The sequence below is a fragment of the Cynoglossus semilaevis genome, chromosome 12, assembly GCF_000523025.1.
Source record: "Cynoglossus semilaevis isolate Cse_v1.0 chromosome 12, Cse_v1.0, whole genome shotgun sequence".
NCBI classification, from domain to species: Eukaryota; Metazoa; Chordata; class Actinopteri; order Pleuronectiformes; family Cynoglossidae; genus Cynoglossus; species Cynoglossus semilaevis.
Window position 1 is genome coordinate 12,861,007 of NC_024318.1, and position 26,389 is coordinate 12,887,395.

Genomic DNA, 26,389 nt, shown 5'->3' on the forward strand with positions numbered 1-26,389 from the left:
AAAAGACGCCAATCTAATTGTAAAGAATGTCAGAAGGAATATTACAAAGATTTTGAAGTACTGTGTAATACAACTCTATGATAAAACAGGGTACATACTGTATAAGGTATGTTCTACTAGCAGCAGGCTTAAACTAAGCTTAAGATTCTACAATACTGACCAGTCTATTCATGTCATTATGGTTATGACTAATGAAAGCTAGTAAACTACTACAATCCAGTTTGTTTGAAAACAGAACATAAATTATACAATGAGGTAAAGTCACTGTTTTTTGTGATGGTTTATTTTATATTTCTATAAAATGGACATCGTGTCATTAAGACCACTGACTCCCCGGTAAAATATTGAAGCCTCCTTTTCCCCACAGATTCCCATGTGATCCAAGTGCATCCAAACCATCAGAGCACTTCTGGAATATTTTCCCATGTTCACTTCTGCAACCAGTCTACATACAATTGTATGAAACAAATGAAAATACATGATAAAAGTCATAAATCAGAATAAGTTCATCTTGTGTTTGTTTCAAAAAATGGCCCCTCCCTGCACTGAGGGACACAAATCAACTGAAGAAAAACACAAACATTAGTTAAGTGTGTTAGTATTTCGCATAAACAACTAGTTCAGAATTTTTTTTTCAGAGAAAAAAAAAAGACAGTGGGAAACAGATTATTCTTCACAAACCTGAATGCATCTCTTCAGCTTTCTGGTGTGATGTTCAACCGAGATCTAGCAAGCTTAACAAAACTAACAGCTTATTGGTTTCTGGTCGAGACTGCAATAGTCTGAAGCACTTTGATTTGAGTTTGTTTAGAGGGGATACAACCTGGCTCAACTAGTTTGCTTACTAACAAACTAGGGGCACTTTTAGGTGGAGCTGTGTTTAAAGCACAGTCTCCTGGGGCAGGGGGAACTGCCCCGGGTCAGCCTGAGGCAAATAAAAATAATTTTAATTTTAAATGGTTAAATAAATGTAAATAAAAAGTTAAGATAAAAAAATGACCGCTCTAGTTAAATGCCATTTATAGTTCTGCTCTTATTTTCTTTTGACTTATTTCCATTTGACTTTACTTTTCTTCACTAGGAAAGCAATGCTTTATAGTGTAGATAAGCAGAGGCTTAAAGTTGCCCTGTACACAGTGAGTATGAAGCATTTAGTTGAGTCTGTGTGAATCCTATTTTAGGATGTTCAACAGATCAAAATTTCACCAAAAAAACAAAACAAACTCATGCATGTATGTGTATGTGTATATGTATGTGTGTGGAGGTGGGTGTGTACAAATTGTTAAGGCACTCAGGACGCAGGTCTAAAGCATTAACAACATGATTCCTTGCATTCAAAGGATATACAATACTTGGAAAATAAAGGAATATCTTTAAATATATTAAGCATTAAAGGCACTCATTTCCTGACACATCGAAAGTCTAGCCTGTGTATAAACTGCTACAAACCATCAGATAGTAAGCCATGATTCACAGTACAAAACCGCCACAGCAACAACTCAAAAACACCTCTATAAACAACAGATCTCTGCCTGCATATTTGGACCAGTCTTCCAATGAAACTGTGGTCTCCAGAGTCCTAGTTAAGACAGGTGGTGAAGCATTTCATTACAGCGTCCCTGGAAAAACAAAGGACAAAATGTCAAGACAGGTAATAAAATATAATAAATAAATAAAAGAAAATGGACGACAGATGGATTTTTATTCCGACACCCATTCCTGCAATAAATAAATCAGTCTGGCGCAAAGCTTGGTCATGCATGTACAATATGAAGTGACAAAAAAGGCAATGTAGGTGAAGCAGGCCATGAATAAGTGAGTGTGTTGTGGTGGGGAAGCACCACATGCTCAGAGAGTCAGAGGGTGATGGGGGCTCCCTCTCTTCAATGTCGTCTGAGCTCAAAGATGACGCACTACCAGCCGTTACCAAGGCAACCATAAGAGCGATGCCTACTCTGTTTCAATTCACACCGTTTGCTTGAGTGTGTTGCTATGCAGACTTCACCTTCGTCGCGGTGGAGAAGGTGAGGTAGTTGCCAAGGTTAAAGGGGAAACAACGGGGGGAGTGGCCCAAGGCTGCGTATAGGTCTGGTTTTCACATTTGAGGAGAAAAACAAAGAACAAGGGGATTGATCTTTCTCTCCTGTTGGTATTGCTTTCCTTAGCTTAAATAAATCTCAACTAAACTGATTGATTTCATATTTTCTGTAAGCCTGTCCATTTTTGTTCTATTTTGCAATTTAATGAAAAAACAAATCATCAGTCCCAGAGTTTCTCTGGCAGAGTTCTAGTTAAATATCAAACAATGCCCTGAAGCAGAGTTAGAAAAGCTCATGGAGCAGGTTTTCATTCCCTGGTTTACAGGCAAGAGTTTATAAATAGAAAACTCTTTTGAAATGCATAACAGAATTATTTCTTTGACCACACACCAGGTGACAGAGATAAACAGCAGGAGATTTTCATCCATATCTGTGTGAGATGTTTTTGTAAAGGGGTATTTGATGAAAACACACAGATTGTATTTAAAAACAACAAAATAATAAAAAACATATTAAATGAAAAATGGATTACAATAAGAAGCTTACAAAAAGCCTGGGATAACATGATGACAAAATTAAACGAAAAAAAATGCAAGAACCAAAACAACAACACAGGTGACCCCTGGTGCTTCAGTGGACGGCCTCAGTAACAGCTCTTAGATTGTCATCTCTCCATAGGAATTCAGTTTCTGAATGTGTGAATGGGAAACGTCGTTGTCTGGGCTTTGTACCGCATTAGCATTCGTGTTAGAGGAGGGGGAGCTCGGGGGTGTTTTAGTTCGTCTTTCGCAGCTGTCAGAACGGATTATAAGGTTGCTCAAACACAAAAGGCACTTGTGGGAGCTGCGTGGGGGGTGTTGTCTGAACCTTACACCGTGGCAGTCACAACCCTGCTTACAGCTGGAGACAAAACATCACACCTCAGCCTGGACTCCAGATAAAAACACAGAGGGAGTCCAACATATGAGACCTTTAAGGGAGTGAAGCAGTGGCTGCACTGCTGTCATAACATAAAGATAGAGCAAACAAACAAACAGTGATGTGTAATGATGTCAGTGACCGTCGCTGGACAGTGAAAATGCCAACAGGAATGACAGCGTTACCGAGGGTTTGGTTTCACATCTTTTGTTATGTTTGTAACAACAGCTATGGAATGGCGAAAAAACTTCAATTTTGGTCAGAATTCTGGTCAGAAACCCATTTTAAACAAAACAAAACCCCACTTAGTCGTAGAAAGGAATTAACTTATTTATTATTTGTGGTCTGTTTAGTCTAGTTGATATACTTGCAGGAATTGAAGAAAGACACACATCTCCACCAGTTTTAAGGTTCATTTTTTGAGCATTTTTTAGTCTTATAGCCATCTGCTGCCACCTAGTGGAAGAAGTATAACAATTTTTCTTCTTGTCAATGTCCATTGACAAAAGAAGACAAATTGTTTGTAGTAAATAGATCATAGTTTTTAGACCAACTAAGTAAAATGGCATCATTATTTATTTTTTACATGTTTCTAAAGAAGATGGTTTATTCTGATATATTTTTACTATACTATAAAAAACAATGAGTTCACATAAACCAAAGTAGAAAGAATCAGCAGAAGAAGTTGTTGAGGGAGATGGGATAATTACTTATATTTCTATTTTAATGTAGATTTAATTGTAAATTTCAAACATAAACCTAACAACATTACACAGAGTCAACATCACCCAAATCCAGTGCAACAGGACATGTATTATACATAATGTCACAATGCTTACCTGGCAAATGGAATGTAAGAGATGCTATACCTGAAAGGAAGAAAAAAAAATATCAGCACAACAAAGACTGAAGTATCAAAACCCATTATTGACAATAAGGATGAAGGAAACACGACAATGGAGGGACAAGGGAGCTATTAGCATTACATTAGACAAATCTAATTACAATTACATTACATTAAACTAGTCCACCAGATCAATTACTTTAATTACAGTGCTTGCTGTTTTTATTAACAGGACTTAGTGGGAAAATAACCCAGTGTTAAGGCCTGTAGTGAATATTTTCAGAGTATCTTCAACATTACATCACAAGGGACACAGTCTGATGTCACCTGATCTCACACATAAAATGTGGAATATGCGAGGAATGTGGTCAAGCGGCTGAATTATTAACCACGGCCCAAGCCTGAGAAGGAATGTCATCCTATTAGTTGTCCAGGCAGTGAAACTGTCAGGAAACACATACCTGGTAAATCTGTACCAAAACCATTAAACACTTACCAACCAGGAAGGAACTAAAGACGTTATTGGGAATTTAGGACTGGACACATTAGCTTAAGTGGGTTTCTCCCTTTCATTGTTATGTGGAGAAGCAAATTCATCAGCAACATCATGTGTGTTTGTCCTCAATATACCGCCAATATGAAATGAGGATTATAGGTACATGGGTCAAAGGCTCATTACAGATTCACCCTTCTTCTCTGTATGGGAGTGCACTCTGTTCCTTGTCACTTATGAATCAGTCTGGGGATGTGTGACTTGTGGTTGTCATGGCGATGCCTCTGAGCAAGCAGGCAGAACGGAAGTGTACGTCTGACACGTATGTGTGAAAGCAGTGAAGTCAGCAGTGGAAGCCTACGGCGTCCTGCTCACTGATGCGCTCACACTGTCCGACCTTCTCCCTTCTAGGATGTCAGTGTTTGTGTTTCCACGCTCACTCGCAATCACAACATTCTGAACTCTTTTGTATCGGCTGTGCAAATATTGCTAAATGAAGGGACGTACAAGCGCTGACATGCTAATGCACATCAATCACAAATGAAGCAGTTCATTGCTAAGCTTAGAGTGACTTAACGACCTTTTTTGTATTACCTTTTTTAAAGCTTTTCAGATTCACTCAGGAAACAAGTGAAACAGATTAAAAGAATAATACAATTAAAAAGTAGCGCTAGAAAAAAAAACATTTTTGAGAGGCGTTAGGACGAAAAGATGCAGAAAACCCCCAAAACGTTTTGCATCTAAAGGATGACAATTCTCAAGCAAGTAACTTCAGGGTCAAGCTTTTCCAGTCGAAATATGAAATTCAATCTTATCACTGAACCATAACTTCGTTCTTAGGCTTTGGGTCAAGAAAAGAGCTACATTTGTTTAAAAGACAAAAATCTTCCAAAAACACACATGAAGTTGCTGTTGTGAAGTAATCTGAATGTCTCTTGGTGCTATCCTATCATATCATATTGATGGCAAAGCAAAGTAAAAATATTGTTAATCATTTTGTTATCATGGTTAACAACACAGGAGATTATTAACTACACAATACAACACAGCAGATCTTTGGTGACTCCATAAAGCCAATAATAAACAATGAATGCCAATATTTTCATAATCCTCCTAAGGCTTCAGATACATAATACTTAATACAAAAACACTTAATACAATGATGAACACAGTTCTACAGCATGAAAGAGCTCTCTGTCTGAGTGTGTGTGTGTGTGTGACACAAGTCAATCGATTGTCAGCTGCAGGGCTGTGAAGACAGCTCACACTCACCATGTCATGGCCAAAAACTGCAGAATACAGAAGATAATGGCCAGGCCCTTTTTATCCCACTGTGGATTGAAACACATCAGTTATTCTTTTAGCTATGACCTGAAAATGACAGAACTCTAACATGGGTAAAATATTTGCTTTTCTTACCCAGAAGACTGCACACAGTGTTAAGACAAGGCAGAGCTGGAAGAGAAATATTTTAGCGTTAGCAGGTAAAAGGTACAGCAGGTAACGGTATTTTTCTCTTGTGACTAATCCAAATGATTTAATTAATTATATGGAAAGATGTCAAGATAAAGGTGCAGAGTTGAGATGATGTTTTTAGGAGTTGCATCTTGAAACAAAAGGTTCTTGTATCAACAGTGTATCAGAAGAGCACAGACAAGTTGATGAAGGGTGGACTTCTGGATACTTGGTGCGTGTCATTCAGCCCATTCATTAAAGTTATAACCTGATTAATCAAATTAATGAATTAATCCGATCAACAGGTCATTTTGACAGCACACACACATACGTATATACATATACACAAATCCATTTATATATACATATAAACATATAATAAAAAGGTGAGTCCAGGTGAAAACAGCAGATGGTAGGAAACATACTAGCATGACAATGGTGGCTATCAGTCTTGTTGGTTCAAACATTCGCTTCAGCTGTTTCAATGGCCCCATCAGAAAGCAGGTGCTTAAAAAGAAAAAAAAATCATTATTTTATGTGGTTTAATAGATGTCTACACAGAAAACTGCAAATGAAATTGTTACTTATTTCGTAACGTGCATGCTCAGAAATATCCACTTGGAATTTTAGACAGTTATCAGGAAATCAATACAATTACACATTCATAACCTCCCACACCATGAGTGTGTGATGTCAGAAAAAGAAACAACAAAAGCTTCTTTCTGTTGGTGAGACAAGCACTCGAGGAGTCAGCAGAGATACAGCATGTGAGTGGGGAACGTCTGTGGAGTGTCACATCTGTCAGATTGGACTCGTGAGTCGCGTGTATTGACGTTGACGTCTTTTCCTATTGGTTTTCTCCTGTAATTTGTGATAACGGCAGATTACAGAGAGTGGGTCATCCATATATGGTCAGTTCTTTTCATAACTTTCCACAGTACTGCAAATGATGAGTTCAGGGGAGATAAAATTAACAAACACTATCCAAGCATTCTTTCTAACGTGGATGAGAAGCATGAGTGAAAGGAAGCAGGTTAATTCAGTTGAATTTCATTACATTTTTGATTGGAGCACAGCGGTAAAAGAATTGCAATGATTTGTACTTTTTTGCAAAAATGACCATGTGGGGGGAAGGCTTGACAACAATCCTATTCAGACAAAGGGGGCGCTGTCGTAAGGTTTGGAAATAACTGCCTTGGGTCTGATATTTATGAAAAGTTTTCAATTTTTTTTTTATGACACTAGAATAAATAAAAAAATATTTGTTGAAGTAAGATTTGGCTTTACATATATAAAACTAGAAGCGCTAACAACTAAACCAGGCTTACCTGCTGAGCGCTGCAATATTCCCCAGTGTGTAGAAAACAGCAAAAAGCTTGGTTGAAAGGAATAACAATGCTGTTCCCTGTAAAGACATTGAAATGTAGTGCATACATATGATAACAGTGTTATGATAACAGTTAGTGAAAAAATGTGTTAAAACAATCCAGAATTAAGTAGAATCTCTGTAGGTGGTGCAAATGATCTAGGGTGAGAGAGGCACAAGGAGACTTCAGTTTGTTCTTTAGTTGACAGATATCCCAATAAATTTTACCACCAGGCCTCCAGAGAGAGGTTGATTCAAACCAGTGTGAATTGTGACTAAGTGGCTTTAACAATGAAGTAACAACCAAGTAACATCCTGTCATCTTAAGTGCAAAGCCACAAACTGAACTTGAAAGGGAAGCATGAGCACATTATGCAAGACTTGGCTTGGTCAGATGAGTCCAAACTAAAACAAATGGGTCATAGAGAAGTTGCCTATTTTATAAGGAGGAGAGTAGGACATATACTGTACATAATACCATTTCAACAGGAAAACAGTGGTGGAGATGCTTCCGGAGATGTTTCTTCTTTAAACATTTTAAAAGAAATCCTAAAACTAACAGCGGCAACAACTGGTTCTCTCTCAGACTGTCAGCACGTGAATAAATAATCTGGAACGAGTTTAATGAATTAAGTTGATTTAAATAATGTGTGCAGAATAGAATTGTATAAAGTGAAAGTGAACTATTTGTCAGCCTACCACTGCACACTACTAAATGTGACCTCTGCTTTTAACCCATCACCAAAGTGAACAGTGGGCAGCTTTAGGCTGCCCAGGAGCAGTGTGAGGGGACGGAGCCATGCTCAGAGCACCTGAGTGGTAACTTGGCAGCTAGTGCACTTGAACATGACCAAAGTCTGCATCCTTAACCACTAAGCCACCACTGCTCAGGATCTAACTGTTATAACTGTATAACAACTAAATAAAGCTCATGTGTTGACTAAGTAAAAACCCTGCATTATATAAAAGCACAGGAAGAAACTTTTTTTTAAAGAGGGCCTACAACTGTTTCCTCACTGTACAGGACATAAGAGAAAATGCCTTTGGCTACAGTATGTGGTAGTTTCTACATTTCATGACAAACATTTGAGTGATACATACAAAAAGCTGATTTCAAAAGCAAAGACACTCACGAGTATTGAACACAGGACGCCTACGGCGAAGGTTATGGCAAACCACTTCACCCTGGTGCTGTAGCTGAGGGTCGAGGCATCAAGGACCTGTTGAGAACAATGGTAGGATGTCACAAGACAAACCTGCTGACATGCACAAAGAATCAGAGCTTTCCTACGTATGATAATCAGAAGTCAAGCAGATAGTTATTTAGTCACAGATCTAACTTAAAAATGGTAAATATAACACCAATATAATCACTTGAAACACTACTACATACATGCAGGTGGTCCTATGATTGTTGTCAACAAGATAAACTTGCTGTTGGTAAAAACACTTCAGTTACTAAAGTTTGGTGTCTAGTGCTAGCAAGTGCAGACACACATTTCAACTAATTTTTTATTACTTCAATATGTGACATGTCATTCATTGCCCAACCCTTGATGCTAAATTTCAAAGTCTCTGTGCAATGACAATAAAGAAAGTCCAAATGTGGTCCACTTTATGACTGCGAGACATTGCAGTATTAGTATATGTGACACAATATTGGGCCACATTTGTTTTCTGGAGTTAGTTCCGGTTACAAAAGAAACCTTTTTTTAATGTACCCAAAATGCATACAACATCTGGAAATATATACATATACGTTTAGACAGAATATAGACTTCGGTAGACCACAAATATCGTTAATATTTAAATAAACAAGTACAGTAACGTAACGTCAAAACACAGAGTTCAGCTTATCGTCTTACCTCAAGTCCTTCTCATCGTGGACGCGTGTAAAATAAAATACGTTGGAAAGCAAGTGCAGTTTATTAAACATAACATTCACAGAAGACAGAAATGGTTAGTTTGACGTGAAGTGTAGAAAGAAGTCGTACATAGAGCTGTACGTTTGCTGATCAAAGGTAAATAACGTAGAAAGAAAATAAAACTACGTAGAAGCAAGCACATGAAACACATGAAACCCAACACAGATTTTGTATCTATTTACATGACACTAGCATTAGCAACACGAGCTGTCATACAGTAACTTGCCTGTGCAGTCAGACCCAACTCTTCGTTTTCTTCTCGACCGCTTAGCACACGACGAAGCTTGTCCATCGCTAGCTACTGGCTTATAGACTGATTATGGGAAAATGTAGTTCTAAAGACTTGAACAAATGCTGGTACTTTACGTCTGGTTATAAATTTTGATAGCCGCAGCAGCGACTTCCTTTACCACCCTCTCCGTCTGTACTGACTTGGAATCAGTTTACGATTTGAATTGCTGCATAAATTCTTTCAATCGCTGACTGCAGATCAGCATTCGAAAGCGACTTCACCAAACCCACTTCCTGGTTGTCTGTGCTGTCTTTACGTACCGTCGAATACACTAGAACTGCGATTTTGTGTGTAGTTCAAATGTGGCTCACAAATGTTATATTCCTGTATGATTATGTATTAGAAAAGTATTTTTACCTTTGCATTGTTTTTGGAGGGTCTCGGGTAATTATATTTAAAGTACATCATTAATAATAATAAAGAAAAGCTATTCTATTCAAAAATGCCAGTATATAAATTCTGGTTGCAGAAACGCCTAAAAGGAAAAAAATGATAGGAAGACTAATTGCTGTTTTTGTAAGGTATGTTTTTGTAAGGTAAGGTAATGGTCTTTCATTTAAAACGATTAGATTTGACAGAATTTTTAAGAATCTACGTGATCCCACATTTTGTCGCCATCTAGTGGATATCACCCACATAAAATAATAAGTATGCACAACATAACTAACAATTTCTGAAAAAGATACCAGCTGTGTAGAATATGCAAATATTTAACCGTTGAATGTCATTATTTAAAGTTAAATTTCAAGATGGCCAGTGACAATAATCCAGTGTTTTTTGCACTAGGTACCACGTCCAAAATACCCATCTCTCCAAGTGCCATCCACATTAGACAACAGCACCGTTTCGCTAATACATAATTATAATACAAAAATGCATTTTTCTTTAAAAAAAAATTGGACTATTTTATCATTAAGTTTGTGTTTCTCTGTGAGAATATAACCCTAGAAATCCAAAAATAGTTACATCTAAGGCAACTGGAGGGATGGCCTGGATGACTGAGAGCCTCCACAGACATAACCCTGGAAAGAAAACAGACATTAGCCTTTAATAACCTTCTTTACCTGTCTGAAAGTATTTCCCTTTGTCTTGCTAAAAAAAGAACAGAACAATCTCTTCAATCCTGTATGACTTGACTGACAATGTTCTTTGCATCACATTTCAATCCACAACATGAAAAGGTTGAGGCACATCGGCAGGAAGATATTCAACAACCTTTCTAAACTAACTTGCCTGAAATAAATTGTGGATCATTAGACCTGAACTTTTAAACAACAGCTTGTATGTCAAGAATGAAGACGCTTTCAACCATAAAAATATTTTTACCAATAAGCACAACTGTTGCCCACTAATAATGCAAAAGTTGACAAAAGACACTTTTGTAAAAATAAAAAAAGACATATCAAAATAGCAAAATAAAATAGCATTTTGATATAAGTCATGCTGAGAAAACTGTGTTTTAACCTTAAATGTGTTAACAGAATTTTTAAAAATGGTGTGTCATTTATTAGACCAGTGGTCTAACAGTAAAACCCAGGTCTGACTGATACCAGTGGTGTTTAACTCTACATCTCATTCAGCCTGCAAATGACATGGAATGCATCAGTCGTCAATGCAGCCTTAGGTCAAAGTTTGTCCATTTTATTGTTTTATTGTACTTAACAGAAGGCCATGAAGGATAAATAAGCAGATAAATAGACTCTTTGTTGAGATATGAACCCCGTCTTGATTAAAACACATGGAAATGTTCAGTTTAGTTTTTTACTGTCTTGGTGTCTTTCTACTGCTGCTGCTAGAACAAAACTGTCCCATTGTTGGGTTTTAATTAATAAACGTGTATAACAAAAAATAAAATTCAAATGGTTTGAAATTATATAACAGAATTATCAGTATCTTAGACTGACCACTTGGTGGAGAACTTGCACTGACATATCCTACCCATAGCATAAACTATTTGTCATTGAGCAAGTTACTTGTGTTTTTTGTTTTTGTTTTGTTTTTTTGTATTGTACAAAAACAAAACGATGTAAATTTTTTAAATAAAAAATAAAGTTAGTGTATCACGATCAAATAAGAAAGGAAAAAGTACAAAGTTAAATGTAAGACTGCAAAGGGTTCAAGTTAACATAAAAAAACTCTAAAACTAAATGTTACTCATTACTACTAATGAGTAGGTAGAGTGATAGGTAATGAGAGTCAGTTAACTTATGCAAAATTATATACTATAGGTTGGCATAAAATAAAACAAAACGGCAAAAAAAAGAAAAAAGAAAAAAAGAAAAACAAGAACTTGAGAACATTTTTTGTTTAATTGTTTACAGTTAGGACAAGAAATAGATTGATAGATCAACAGATTGATTCTCGTACCATATAACAAACCAGCTAAATGTTGCCAAAAGATTAAAAAAACAAACAAACAAAAAACAACAAAGAAACAGTGAAAAGAAACAGGGCTGTGATAATTTTACATATCAAAAATTCAAAAAAGATGCTAAGAGTGAACAAAAAACAAACAAAATAGCCTGAAAAACCTTAATCGAATTACAAAAACATTCGCCAGTTTGTAAGTTTAGTACTAGCTGAAAATTAGTATCAAAATAAACAAAGACTACCCAAAAAGAAAACTTGGTGCAGACCAGGTTTATGGTTAAAACTACGAAATGATAAAGGAGGATAAAACAACTTCTTTAGGTTTAAAAAGAATCCTCTGAGAACCCTTTGCCATAGAAAGTCACAGTCCAAATAAAACCCATTTAAGCGCCACTACTGGACCCCGAGCCTTAATTTGGACACTGCTGCTATAGTAGTTTTATGCGCCCCCAACTCATTTGTTATTTTACTGCAGTGTTTTTGTTCCATTTCGTTCGCTCCACACATTCCTCGGTGAGTAAGCCCCGCCTCCACGGGTTCCTCCAGCTATTGGTGGATTTAGGTAAAGGTTTTTCTCTAGTCCTGATCTGAGGTCAGTAACAACATCATTCTCTCTCAGCTGAAAGTACGTGTGATATAGGAGTTTAAATAACTGTCGCTTTTTGCTGTGGAAATAAAGACAGCGAAGGCTTTTCAGGCTGTTGCTTGACAAACGTCAGTTGCAACAGCAGCAGCGGTGAAAGGATTTTAAGTCATGGCAAAGAAGAAGAAGAAGTCAACTTTTGACTGTTTTGGATTTTTTCTCTCTGCGGCGACGCTGCTGTTTCTGACCGGGAGTCCGGTCTGGGGTCAGTACTTGTTTGTTTTCTCGTGATATTTGTTTGAAGGCCATTTGAGTTTCTCTCTAAAGTGAGATTTGAGGCTTAGTGTGACCTAAACGTGGCTGCAACAGCAGCAGAGAACAGCTTTACTGGAATAAAATGCCTCTAAAACTGTATGTGGAGCTTAGAGGATTCATTTACACACTCAAAAGTCTTTTTTATATATTGTGAAATATGTTTATATATATTTTTGTATTTATTTTCCGCATGTCTCACATATGTGGACTGCTACTTCAAAATAAACAACAGCTATAAATTGATGACATGGTCACGGTTTATTTAAGGGACACTATACAAAATAGTATTCTGATGATTTAATCTAAAAACCAATTAATAACTAAAACATCGTTAAAAAGATAGTTGCAATGTCCAAAAGAATTACTGGTTGACAAACAAATAGTTGATTGCCAACTTCGTATCCGATTTTTCTTTGTTTTAACAAAAGTAATCATGGAAACACTAACTCTATTATGTTTGTAGGCTTGGTTTCATTGGTCATCTTGAACTGTTTTGGTCATAACAAAGTTCTCCAAACTATTTGTATCATAGAAAATAAGTTGAAATCATGAAGTAAATAATGTAATAGCTATATAATTACCTAATTCAAATCCACTGTTTCAGCTCTAATTCAAATGGGGGCTAAAACATATTAGCATATTAGCTCCAACTCTATAAAAGTATCTGATAAAAATACTTTTTTGACCAGGAAAATCTTTATCAACTGAGGGTATGTGTCAGTGAATATTTGTGTTTTTAAGATATAGTTAAAAATTTATAGATATATTGACACTTGGCTGTTAAATTTTTGTAATGAGTAGTGCAATGCAATTTATATATTTTTTGTTATCTATTGTGTCTATTTTAACTACACCTAACCCAGCATTCCTTTCAAATGCAGCGAAACCGCCTGTAGACAGCATCCACCGTCCACCCAAAATCCCACAGCCTCTTCCAGTCCAGAGGTTTTACCTGGGGCCTGATCAGCTCCGACAGCTGCACTTCAAACCCACCGTCAACTCCATCCAGCTGTCCGAGGGACATGAGACAAAATTCAACTGCTCTATCGACATCCCTGATCCCAGGGTGGAACCCACCATCCTGTGGATGAAGAACGGCCAGGACCTGGCAGCTAACGGTCAAGTGGTGATCAATGAGCTGCAGACCATCACAGATGGAGTCGCGACTCTTCTCTCCACTGTCAGGTGTGTGAGACATCATGAGAAAGCTTTACAGCTTTACAGCATTCATTTATCAAGTATTTATTGCTTGGATATGTTGTTGTTGATGACGATGGCGATGACCTCTCCTCTTGTGCTGTACTACAGCATTAACTATGTTCAGAGAGTGGATGCCGGGGAGTATCGCTGCCGACTGAGTGTGGCCAACACACTTGTGGAGTCCTCACCGATCATTATTGAAGTGAATGGTGGGTTTCATCGTGATGCTCACAGATCCTTCGTCCTCTTTCTCAAATCTCTTAACGCAAAGCACACTTTTGACTTTCTGCAGGTTTACCCACATTTATCCGTCAACCCGAGGACAGGAACGTCTCCAGAGATACCTCTTTCACACTGATCTGTGAGGCGGTTGGGCCTCCAGACCCCGTTCAGATTCGGTGGCTCCGTAATGGATTACCTGATAGTGACTTCTTTTATTCTCCCAGCAGTTACTCTGTGTCAGGTAGGAAGAACAAGAAGTCACATTCATGTGTGTTTCTTGTTTTTTGTTGGTTGTTTAAATTTTGGGAATGACCAGATGAAGCATGACGTTAGAAGAATTGTTTAGTAATGGCTCACTAAGGCAGCTCATTTCTCTGCTTTGTTGGCGCTTTCCATTCTGCCTGATCTGTGCTGCCTCAGCATCTGTACCCTGGTAACTGCAGTGGAATTCTTCACTAGGGCAGTGTTACTGGTTTACAGCGGTCACGAGTGAAGGCTAATGTTTAAGGTTCAACGTCTTTGTTGTCACTCTGTCGCCCAAGGATTGGTGGAGGTACAGTTCTATCAGCTGATTAAGTTAAAGAAGTACCTATAGTTAGTTCCTTAAGTACAACTGGCAGCAAAGTGGGAAACTAGTTCATCAACAAGGGCCGTGAAATATGCTATGTCTCAGTCCTTCTATCTTTCAACAACTTTTTCATAAATAAAGTGCTTAGTGACTTGAATAACAATAATAATAATAACAATGATAAATCATTACAAAATCATTACAACAATCGAATAAAACATTAAATATCCAACCTTTAGGTTTTTTATTTGTCATGGTTGCTATGACCATTCTGTGAGTCCAAGATTTAAAGACCTTATATTAAAACATTAAAAATGAAAGGAATTGTTAAAGTAAACCAAATATTTATTGCATTATTTCTAAAAAAAGTTTTTGATGGTGCATTGTGAGAACACTCCATTTCGGCGCCTCTTGTGCAACATGAACATCAAAATCAGGAACATAACCTCTGCTCTTAGTGCTAAAACTGCTGCTGCAGTCATCACGTAGTGGTTTAACCCAGAGCTGAGGGGGTTAAAGATTTTTAGAGCTGTGCCTTGGCCCAACATGTGCAAGGACCTGGGCCTGGCATGAGGATGGAAGGCTGCACAGAGAGCCTGTTCGGGGGTTGACCTAAGGGACAAAGACCTCATTCAGAGTCCAACCCACTACCACAGCAGGGAGGGGTTGGACACGGGGACTGGGAGCCTGCACACTACCACAGCTTGGTCCAGGATCAAATGCTGGTGCGAGTAAACAGTGCGACCCACTCTTTTTAGTCCATGGTCACATTTAATCTAATGTCTTGACTCCATGATACTGTGGCAGTGCTTCTGATGTGTAAGGTGATCCATGACTGTGGGTGTCATGCTTAAGGCGCCAGGCTCTTGTTTATAATATGGAAATATGTTTATTTATGATATATGGGTGCTAAAAGTGCTAAGACAGGTGTTTTTTTAAAGATTCATTAGTTAATTATTAAATCTGAATCTAAATCTAAAGAGATTGTGTGTAGCTTCATCAGATTGTGTTTGTTGTTGTTGTTGAAAATTGACAGAAATCTTAAAATAAACTAAATGTTAGTCCTTAGATGAGGACACAGGAAGCAGCAGGTTGTGACATGGTGGAAAAACATCCCCCAGGCTGCTGCAAAGAAGGAATTTGCTAAAGATTTTATTGATTGTCTTAGATTTTTTTTATTACTTCCACAATTGGCTTTTTACCCTCAAATGTATAAAAGAGGCCAATGGAGCAAAGACCAAATTCAAGGCCAGTGTAATGTGTGGCTGTGTTTTTAGCCTAAAAATAAAAATAGAAATCTAACATAGACGTTTGGCAGGTCAGTGAGCCAGAGCGCTCTCAAACCTGATAATTAAAGGCTGCTGGATACACTGCAGCACTTCCACATTATACATTTGGTTGTTCCATCCCGTCTTCCACTCTGCATTTACCCAATCTCATAAACATCATTTCTGATGTCTCCTTTTCAGCTACAATCCCAACATCGTTCTTTTAAAATGCACTAAGTTGGTAATTTATTTAAAAACTCTTTATGTTAATGTTAATGTTAATTTCATCTTTTAATTTTTTGCAGGTAAAACTTAAGTAGTTTTAGTCGACTCAAAACTCTAAACAGAAATTCTCATCACCACAGGAATGCACATTGTCTAGCATTTCTTAGGCCTTTAAATAGAAACAACACTGTATAAACATCGCAGCCCGGTGGTAGCTGGGTTTTCAAAACTAAGTGGTGTGTTTACATATAGTTAGCAGAATGATTCAAAAAGATGGGGAACTATTTTTGAACCAACAAATGTTTTCCAGCTAGGCCCCAGAAGCAAACACAAAACACATATTTTAAATGTAAATTGACTGTTACAGGCCATCATTAGTCTGAATAAGTGTAAGTTAGTAGCCAACAGGCAGCCAAAACAGCTACAGGATAGTTTTAATATAACTAGTTACAAGTAGGCTGGAAGGGTCTTTACCAGGAATTCAATAGCTTGTATAAAAAAAGTGAATTTCATGCCTTGGTAAAGAGTGAAACATAAGCAAAACAACCCAAGTCTGTCCCAGTCGTCTCTCACTGGTAGTCTGTGTTTGTCTTTGTGTAAAGGTTTGTCAGATTGAGACACAGGGTAACAGAGCACAAAGGGACATTATCTAGCTGCCACCCCAGTCCAAATTCTATGCACAGCCGTTGCCGTTGAAAGACAGGAATTGTGTGATACTTTTGATTGCATATCACAGAGGAAAGATTCAATTTTATCTCCATGAAAGTCTCCTCTGCGGAAACCTTTGCGATGTAAATAATAAAGAAGTTAGTGCGTCGGTTTCATTTTCACTTCTGCTTGAGTGTTCAGAGTGAGCCGTAGCCCTGTTTTCATCTTTCATACAAAACAAGACCCGAGATTAGATAAATTAGCCAAAACAGTTTAGTCTATTATGACCACGAGGATTGGTTGTTGACACTGAATAATGACTTAATTACTGGCTCTAAAAATCACAGTTAAAAAAACAACACTACCTGTACCTGTTATGGGATATTAAAAAAACCCAAAATGATACTTTACTTGTCAAATGTTAACAGATAAAATCCCACCACTCATGCTAAGCATATAGATTACATACAGGAGATGGCTAACTAACCTGCTAACGTGTATTTTGGTGCTCTTTGTGTTTTAACTACATTCAAAAGAGAAATAGCTCCAACTACAGTAAATTAATTCACTGTGTATTATGACACTCAACATTAAAGTCTGACCACACAGTGTCCTCTCCTGTGTGTCACATGCAGGTGTGTACAAATACACAGAATTCAGCTGTGAAGCTCACAACGCCAAGGGTGTCACCACCTCCAGAGAAGCAAATATTAACATCAAAGGTAAGATGTTCCTCCTACCATTTTATAAGATTCTATCAAATTAATACATTTCCCCGTATTCTGAGGTAATGTGAATTTTATGATGTTGTCTAGTTCTTCCACGTCCTGTGTCTAATATTACTGTGGTGGAAACCCAGTCCAATAAGTTGAAGTTGAGCTGGAGCCCTGGCCACGATGGCTTCTCTCCACTTACCAAATGCCACATCAGAGTAAGCCCACACATCTGCAGCAGCACCGACGATGTACAACTATATAAATACAAATCTATGGGAAAATGAATCCATTTCTCTCTTGTTTTATAAACATATAGTAAATATTATAATTTGGGCATTAGGGTTCTGTTAATTACTCTTATGTTCTGTTCTGTATCTTCTGTTATCATGAGCACTAAGGTAAAACACCATTTAGAGGAAAGTAGACAATAAAGCAGGACATACTGGGGGAGCATGGGTTCACCATTTTTTGTTTTTGTTTTTGTGTGTTTATTTTCCACTCAACAGGATTGTAATGCACAATAACTGACATAATTTCATATCAAAGACTTAATAGTAGCTACAAGACAATTAACAATGTCACTCGAATGTAAAAAAATTAATGACTGGACTCCTATTCTCAGGTTAAAGAGGTGAGTCGGCGGAAGGGGGAAGTGATGACCACCAGATTCATTAATGTCACAGTGCCGCCGTTTGAGTGTGAAGTCTCTGGGCTCCAGTCCATGACGTTGTACAACATTAGTGTTTCCTGCAGCAATGAGGTGGGGGCTTCTCCCTTCTCAAGGTGGATCCAGAGCAACACCACAGAAGGAGGTGTGTGCAGGAGCCTTTGAAAGTCTTGAAGTGTTGTTGGTAGAAAGACAGTTTGTATTTCACAGGGGATTTGCAACAGGAGCGAGGTTAAAGGCATCGCAACTAAAATTTAGGCAGCTTATTTGTGTTTGCTTTTTGAGAACAACTCCAACATGTTTCTTTGGAAAACTTTGTTTTGGTTTTTATAAGTAGTACTGTGTAATTAAGGTCTTAATATAAGCCTCTGCTACAGTAGGAGTCTATTATAATTAGATTTTACGGATGTTGTGTAACTACCTGCTCTGCTCGTGGTTGGTCTCCTTCAGTAGACGTCGGTATCCACTAAATCTCATTGTGTTTCCTCAGGGGTCACATAGGAAATGGGAGGGTTCTCACTGAGAAAACACAAAGTCCATACAGGGTGGAACTGCATCAGTTTCCTTCCTCAAGTCATAATGGGAGATATTTTAGTTGAATGATATGATACTGCTTTTCCAGGAATTGACTACATTTCAAACCATAATCAAAGGCTTTACTAGTTTTTGTGCTTGGTATGTTTATATTGAATGCCCTTAAATTTCTTTTATGACTTATTTTACTTTTTTGTCACATTTCCAGTGCCTTCAGTTTACCCCCGAAACGTCACAGTGCAACTGAATGAGTCATGGCTGATGATAAGATGGAAGCCGCCACCGGAAGATAAGATAAATGGAATTCTACGGGGTTATGATGTTATTGTCCGGCACGGGACACATGAGAAAAAAGTGAGTTTATCAAAAAATAATTCACACATTCCGACTTTGGAAAACCTTATTATGGATTTGAAGTGAGGCATCCATTAGTAAAATTCAACCAATACTTGCCCTGATGTACAGTATGTACATCATCCTTGACTGAGGATTTGTTCCGTTTGTTTCCAACCTGAAACTGTAAAGAAGTGGATGAACAGTTGGATGGTGAATCTGTAAGGGCAAATATGGCAAGAATGAAAAATGTAATCTTCCCTCTTTTTGCAGTGTATTCACTCCCATAAAGCAATGCAGCAAGAAAGGACATTTACAGACATTTTCATTTTATGATATTTTGTCAACAACAATGAAAACTCCATGGCGTTATTCCATGATGTTGCCGGTGCTTCTGTTAGTGCATTAGTGCTCTCTAGGACAAAAGGCTGCTTCCTGGCCTTACCGTGTGTTGAGGTCACAGGAAGTAAATGGTGTGAAAAGCGGTTGCTTTTATTCAACCTGACTCATCACGCACTTCATAGAAAAGGAAAACAATGGGATGTGTGCCATGTAGTGACATATTCTTGCGTACTTCCAAGTAAGTTTGGTGATGTCACACAATCCTGTACATATGATTGGAAAATGTTAGCAATGACTTCTGGGAACAAATGCCAGACGTGATTATGACAAGTGACAAAAGAGGTTACAGAATAACAATAGAAAAATACATTCATACTTTACATGTGTAAATATGTCACATGTAAATTATGTGTGCTAATATGTCGTATTAGCTGAGTTTTGGGTTTTTTTTTTTGAGAATTTGAGAAATTTGTGAATTCCCTAAATATCTTGAGGTGATATATATTATATCTTGCAATGACAACGTGTCTTTGAGTTTGTCAGCACAGACGTGACAAAATGTTAATCATGGGTTCAGCATTTTCTGGCAGACTGTCAGCATTAGTGAAGGACCGTAACCTCAGATGTTACCGGGAGGTGTTGGGAAATACAGGAGTGTGTGTGTGTGTTAGTGTGTGTACGCCAGTGTTTGTGTGTGTCACATGCTGCCTCCTTTAACTTCTCCTAAACGTTAGTCCTCTTCCCTTTTATTTAAATGTGATTGTTTTCAGTTAACATTATAAGGGTTTTTCTTTTGAAGTTACAAGAAATTTGTAGTGTTTTGGTCTGTATTCAAGAAAACAAAACCAAAAATGTTCCAATCTTTTCACATAGAAATTGACTTGTTGTGAAATGTGATTTAAAAAGAATTATGATGACACAAGGGCTTAAAATTTGAATTGTCATATCAATCTAAGAAAACAGCTTGTCTGCCTGTACAGAGTTCAGTTGTGCAAAGTTTTAAATTACACTATGTAAATTCTTGGGTTTTGTCTCAGATCCACAGCTACAACACCATGGCCTCTGTGCCCGTGCAGGAATTCAACACGACCTATAGCGTGGAAGTTGCAGCGTGCACACAGGCAGGGAGTGGAATGATAAGCCCACGGGTCTGGCTTTTTGTGCCAGAAGACAGTAAGTTTTCCTCTTTGGGAAAAACAACAATAAATTGTTAGTATTTATATGAGTATATGGCTAAGTTTAAGTTAAATAAATGTACTGTTTGTTTTTTATTGTTGCATAATTTAAGAAAAGTATCATTATCTCTAACATAATCAAGAGCTCAACCAGTTATTAACCAATTTTATATTGGATTTTATATGTGAACACCCACCATGCTTATGTTTTTTTTTGTTTTATCTGTGCCTTAGAATTGGCCGTTTCGCCATCGTCCATTCCAGACACTGGGGTTTCAGACTCTGTCTACGTTGTACTGGGAGTAGTGTGTAGCTTTTGTGTCATGCTGCTCGTCCTGTGGGCTGGTATTTGTGTCTATAACCGCACCTCCGTCTACTGGTTCAGGTATGCTCACCTTATATCTCCCTAAATGATGACCTTTCGGCCAAATTTGTCCTTTGTGATATTTACCATGATAATAAATGGCAACAAAGTTCTATATGTAATTTAAACTAAGTAGGCTCTTCAAAGCAATAATACTGTAATATAACACAGAAATATTAGCTCAAAATGTTTAAAAACTTTTTAAAATGTTCAAATCAAAAAATAGCTAAAGCTACCCAATCCGGTTGTAAAATAATTAAATATTATGCCATACATTACCAACCATATTAAAGAAAGAAATGAAAAAGTCAAAATGACTGACTTAGTTGACTGAAACCGTTATTTAATTAAAAAACTGATTTTTTTTTTTCTCTTAAAACAACATATAACCCATCCAAGTGCCACAGCTGGCTCCCAGACTTTTCTTATGTTTAAAGATAACTGCATGGAGATGTTCCACTATGTGATTGAAAGTACAGATTATGTTTTTTCTTTCTGGTAATGGCCACATGGGAATGCTGTGTAGTCCTTCTGCAGCAGGAACACTGGCACTTTCCTTAAAAACACTGTTTGCTTCCTCTTAATCATCCCCTGTCATAACTGCAGCTGGAGAAACATAAAAAACACCTGTTAATACTCTGGAATTCATTATTATCAAGCTTGTGACTCAGTGTTAGTGTTCAGGATATGGATAGGAATGTGTCACAGACTGAGTTTGTATCTCAGTACACAGCTGACTGTTCTACTGTTCGATGTCTGCAGTGCATACATGTGTTCTTGTGTAGCTATGCCTGTGGGGATATTTGAAAAAATACTTTGGTCAAGAGGCCACTTTGTCAATGTGAAGAACGTTGCAGGTCCCCACTGAGTGAGAGGGTATCATGTGATTCAAGATTTAGTTTTGCAGTCGGGATTTAATTTTCTGGTCAGATTAGAGGTATTGTTAGGATTAGAAATAATTATAATAGTTTAGATTAGAGTTAGGGACTAGGGAATGCTACTGGAAGTGTTTGTGTGTTTATAAGGTGGAGGGAGGGAAGGAGCAGAATGTGAAGCAATGAAAGGTTTGCGTTGATTTTGATTACTCTTGGCCTGACTTTCTTTCTTGTCCCTTGTCGCCCCCTATAGGCAGATGTTTGGAAGTGAAGAAAAGCCTCAGCCAGTTGTCGAGTACAAACCCCAAAGATCCTACAATCGATCAGCCGTAGGAGTCTCCTGTATGTGGTTTATAGAGAAACTATGACGTTTTTGGTTTGAAACATTAATTGTATAGCATTTAAAGTACACAAAATAAAATATTGTATTAATCGCATGTCTGCAGTTGGGAACCTTGGTGTTAGTGAAGAACTCCAAGCCAAACTTCAGGATGTGATGATCCTGAGGAGTTTACTCATGATAGGGAAGATTCTTGGAGAAGGTGAGTGAATGAGTTACTTTTAATTATTTTTTATTGTCATAATAACAGAAAATTCAATGAAATTGTTTCACTTCTAGGTGAATTTGGCTCAGTAATGGAGGGACATTTAAGACAACCCAATGGAACGACAGAGAAAGTGGCTGTAAAGACAATGAAGTGTGAGTTTTTCATGACTCAGCTACAGCACTGATGAACCTACAGTTTTAAACAAGTTGACTCACAAATAATTATTTATTGTGGTGGTTCTTTATACAGTGGATAGTTTCTCCCAGAGGGAAATTGAGGAGTTCCTGAATGAAGCGGTCTGCATGAAGGACTTCAACCATCCTAATGTCATCAGGCTGCTTGGTAGGAGACATACTGTAGAAATGCAAAACTTTGTTGTAGTTCTTTTTTTTATTTGCATGTAATAAGAAGTCTTCACCTCTAGGTGTTTGTTTGGAGGATGGGTCTGGGAATTTTCCCAAACCCATGGTCATCTTGCCATTCATGGAACATGGAGACCTGCATAGCTTCCTGCTGCGTTCACGCCTTGGAGAGAATCCAAGAGTAAGTCAACCACAGAAGTATATACAGTACATTAAATACAGCTATAACTGGGTGAAAATAATCATTATCAACTTTGTGCTTTGTTTATACAGTTCTTGCCTATACAGACTCTCCTAAAGTTCATGGTCGACATTGCTCTAGGTATGGAATACCTCAGTGGACGCAACTTCCTACACCGTGACTTGGCAGCTCGCAACTGCATGTAGGTTGCAAATATGACCAAATAACAAATCAGTAATATCGGCTTTCTATAAAATATTTTTAAAGGTTTTTTATTTATCTCTATCATTTTTTGTCATAAAGGCTGCGTGATGACATGACGGTGTGTGTAGCTGACTTTGGTTTGTCAAAGAAAATCTACAGTGGGGATTATTACAGGCAAGGCAGAATAGCTAAGATGCCTGTTAAATGGATCGCAGTAGAAAGTCTGGCTGACAGAGTGTTCACTGTAAAGAGTGACGTGGTAAGTAATTCCATCTGCTTGTGTCTGTTTTATGCACTCACACTGGTGTGCACACACGTGAACACTGGAGTCAATGTATTCCCTTAGATCTGATCTGCCTATCAGATTTCTGTGTTCGTCTTCAAAGGTTTCTCTTTAAACAAATCTTGCTAAATTAAGACAGCAATCTTGATTGTTTTACCACAACTTGATCTGAACTTTTGACTCATTTTAAGGCGGTTATTTTCGTTGTATGATTTCTTCTTTTTGTTACTTCATTTTCTTCAACGCCCACATTTTTCCTCACTGCACCCACAGTGAGCATGTGTTTACTCACGTGACATTTTGGAAGCTTCTGACGTCTGAAACAAAGTCTCATTGTTGATTGTTGTGTCCATTCTTGCTCCTATTTTAAAACAATGTAATGTAAAAATAACACTTTATGACTTTAACAAAGTATAGATTAATCATTTTATAGGGATAATTCAGGGGCATTTTGATCTATTAGATGAATAATAATAATCTGTTGCTCTTTTATTTTACTATTTTTAGATCTTTCCAAAAGCTTTATCTATATTTTAGTTGTTGAAAAGGTTTACGGTTTATTTATTTTTTTCAGTAAGAAAAGGAAATAAAAAAATGTTTTCTACAAATGTGTTTCTTGTAGAATGAACACATCTTTGTCTGTCTTGCAGTGGGCTTTCGGTGTTACTATGTGGGAAATTGCAACACGAGGCATGACGCCCTATCCTGGTATTCCAAACCATGAGATTTATGACTACCTGGTGGAAGGACACAGACTGAAACAGCCAGGAGACTGCTTGGATGAGCTGTAAGTGTAACAGCGAAAAGCGTCTGTAGATAATGGTAGATATTGTGTTCATTTTTAAAAACTAAAACAAGAACAAGAAATTTCTTCAACTAATGTAGAGTGAATATTGACAACACTCCCTGGTATGTAGTGCCTTCCACTTTTTGGCATGACAGCAAAGGTCATGGTTAATCTTGGGCCGCTCCAAAAGAAGTTTTGCTTTTATTTACCGATAAAGAGCAAAATTCATTGAAATAAAAACCATTTTAAAGAGTGTTTCTGTACAAAAGCATCATTTGTTGATTGTCTAATTGTCTTTTTTGTTTATCTGCATTTAGATATGAAATCATGTACAGCTGCTGGAGGGCTGATCCACTGGACCGACCATTGTTTCCTCAATTGCGAGTAATGTTGGAAAAGCTTGCAGAGAAACTTCCAGAAGTTTCCACCAGAGACCAGATCATTTATATCAACACAAGCTTTCCTGAAGAGGACCCTGATGGAGAAACAACTCTACCAGAACATCCTGTCTTCAGCTCCTCCCCATCCTGCAGCCAATTGGTGGCAGAAAATGCAGTAATTACTGCGGACATTCATGGGAGTCTGGAGGACGATGAAGAAGAGCAAGATGATCGATATGTGGTAGTCATCCCCTCTGATCCTTCCCTCAGGTCTCCTACAGCGGACACTCCTCTTTTGTCTAACAATTCTCTACGACAAGAAAATGGAGGAATAGACACTGATACACCAATGACAGAGCACGGCACAAGTGACATGTCTTTCCTACTATAGTGATTGGTACTGGAAAATTGTGTGGTTGTACGGACACAAAGTCAATGAAAGGATCTGCAAGCACCAGTAAAACATGTCTGCCACTACGGGTATGAGAAGAAACCGAAAGATTTTTACCTCAAAATGGAAAAAAAAACCAACATTATACATGAATACTTAGGTGTAAAAGAAGTTTACAGACAGGGTAAACTAAATTTCTTCCCGATTGTCAAAATACACTCTGATGAACATATTCTTCAACGTGTAAAGCAAGCTTAAACCTTTTATATTGTAGTTTGAAGATTCTGTTAGGCAACTGGAACTGAATTTTCTAATAATTAAAAGAAGACGTTTCACCTCTCATCCCAGAGGCTTCTTCTATTCTGAAGTAGCCTCTGGGATAAGAGGTGAAACATCTTCTTTTAGAAAATTCACGTCCAGTTGCCTAACAGAGCTTTCAAACTTGACCATGACCTGGATGACTGAGAATCTTAATAGACTTTTATATTGTACTTTTTTTAGCTATTGTTTTTTAAACAAAAACTCCACAAATAATCTTCCCTCAGTTCCCCAGTTGTCTTTTGTGAGATTGAGGACCAATGCTTGTTTCGCTCCTCAGCACTGATCTTGTGTCAGTACAGCCACACATGACAAAACCCGAATATCATCTAAAAACTGTAACAACCTGTCACCATAATGCATTATCACTAAATTCAATTTAAGAGCACCTGGACATTCCTCTTGTGGACTATAGTTAGTTCTTTAGGCAATTTCCTGCTTTAAAATGACAACAGTATTATTAAGGTCTGCTTTATTGCACATGTTCCAATAAGCTTAAAATGAACTGTGAAAGTGTTTACTTTGTTGAATATTTTGTGTAGTATAAAAATGTACAGAATGTTTATAAAATGGATCTTGTATACTTTAAGATATATATTAAAAAAATATTTCATTTATCTTTGTTTTGATGATGTCAGGTATTTGGCCAAGATTCTATTAAGACTATTTGGCTTATTATTGTGTGTGAAAAAATTGAGTAACGTTTTCAAAAAGAGATTAAATACTTTTATTAGTACCATCAGTCCATTTTCCTTTCTTCTTTCCTTACCCCCCTCCTTCCTTCCTTTTGTTATACAATAGTAAACGCAAGACTTGGAATCTGTAACGTTTGAAACTGAATTTTGTGTGCCCCTAAATAGAAGACGTTATGGTAAATACACTGAGAAGGTAAGGCCCAAACTACCGTCCATTTATCACATAGATTTTATTTGTTCACAGTATGTACAAATAAAATCTGTACAATAAGATCACAACACATGACCTGTATTCATAAATTTATATTTATTATTTGGGTGAACAGTAGTAAAACAGAATGTATTTTTGTATGGTAAATAGGGACATTTAGCTATGGGCAATGTTTCCAAAATGCAATATAAACTATGTGTTCTATGTAAATGTACTTTCTTAAACTGTTCTGTATCCTTTTTAGTATTTTTTTTTAATTGAATCCTGGCACCGAGTTTTAGTCTAACGGTCC

The 26,389-nt window shown here is 37.4% G+C and overlaps 2 protein-coding genes across 2 annotated transcripts; one reads left to right on the top strand and one right to left on the bottom strand.

The window, feature by feature from the left end:
• Positions 1–265: 265 nt before the first annotated feature.
• sft2d1 (SFT2 domain containing 1) lies at positions 266–9,513 on the bottom strand. Its single transcript, XM_008322272.3, has 8 exons — positions 9,267–9,513; positions 8,249–8,335; positions 7,078–7,154; positions 6,175–6,256; positions 5,714–5,749; positions 5,567–5,625; positions 3,797–3,826; positions 266–1,619 (listed from the first exon to the last, which is right to left on the bottom strand). Exons 1-8 carry the CDS (start codon positions 9,330–9,332, stop codon positions 1,580–1,582), a joined length of 477 nt encoding a protein of 158 aa, XP_008320494.1. The 5' UTR covers positions 9,333–9,513; the 3' UTR covers positions 266–1,579.
• Positions 9,514–12,275: 2,762 nt separating this feature from the next.
• Positions 12,276–25,927, top strand: mertka (c-mer proto-oncogene tyrosine kinase a). Its single transcript, XM_008322271.3, has 19 exons — positions 12,276–12,550; positions 13,482–13,785; positions 13,909–14,009; positions 14,093–14,263; positions 17,367–17,453; positions 17,547–17,662; positions 18,070–18,259; positions 18,857–19,002; positions 20,361–20,496; positions 20,733–20,883; positions 21,991–22,079; positions 22,184–22,279; positions 22,357–22,437; positions 22,535–22,627; positions 22,710–22,828; positions 22,921–23,030; positions 23,132–23,291; positions 23,966–24,102; positions 24,420–25,927. Exons 1-19 carry the CDS (start codon positions 12,457–12,459, stop codon positions 24,871–24,873), a joined length of 2,835 nt encoding a protein of 944 aa, XP_008320493.1. The 5' UTR covers positions 12,276–12,456; the 3' UTR covers positions 24,874–25,927.
• Positions 25,928–26,389: the final 462 nt, after the last annotated feature.

Excerpts from the sequence above, each read along its gene's own strand:
- sft2d1 (XM_008322272.3), bottom strand. The coding sequence starts at position 9,332 with ATGGACAAGCTTCGTCGTGTGCTAAGCGGTCGAGAAGAAAACGAAGAG. Across the intron at positions 8,336-9,266 it reads AGTTGGGTCTGACTGCACAG|GTCCTTGATGCCTCGACCCT; the intron begins GCAAGTTACTGT and ends TGTTCTCAACAG. Across the intron at positions 6,257-7,077 it reads AATATTGCAGCGCTCAGCAG|CACCTGCTTTCTGATGGGGC; the intron begins GTAAGCCTGGTT and ends TTTCTTTTTAAG.
- mertka (XM_008322271.3), top strand. The coding sequence starts at position 12,457 with ATGGCAAAGAAGAAGAAGAAGTCAACTTTTGACTGTTTTGGATTTTTT. Across the intron at positions 22,829-22,920 it reads GCCTTGGAGAGAATCCAAGA|TTCTTGCCTATACAGACTCT; the intron begins GTAAGTCAACCA and ends TTGTTTATACAG. Across the intron at positions 23,292-23,965 it reads TCACTGTAAAGAGTGACGTG|TGGGCTTTCGGTGTTACTAT; the intron begins GTAAGTAATTCC and ends TCTGTCTTGCAG.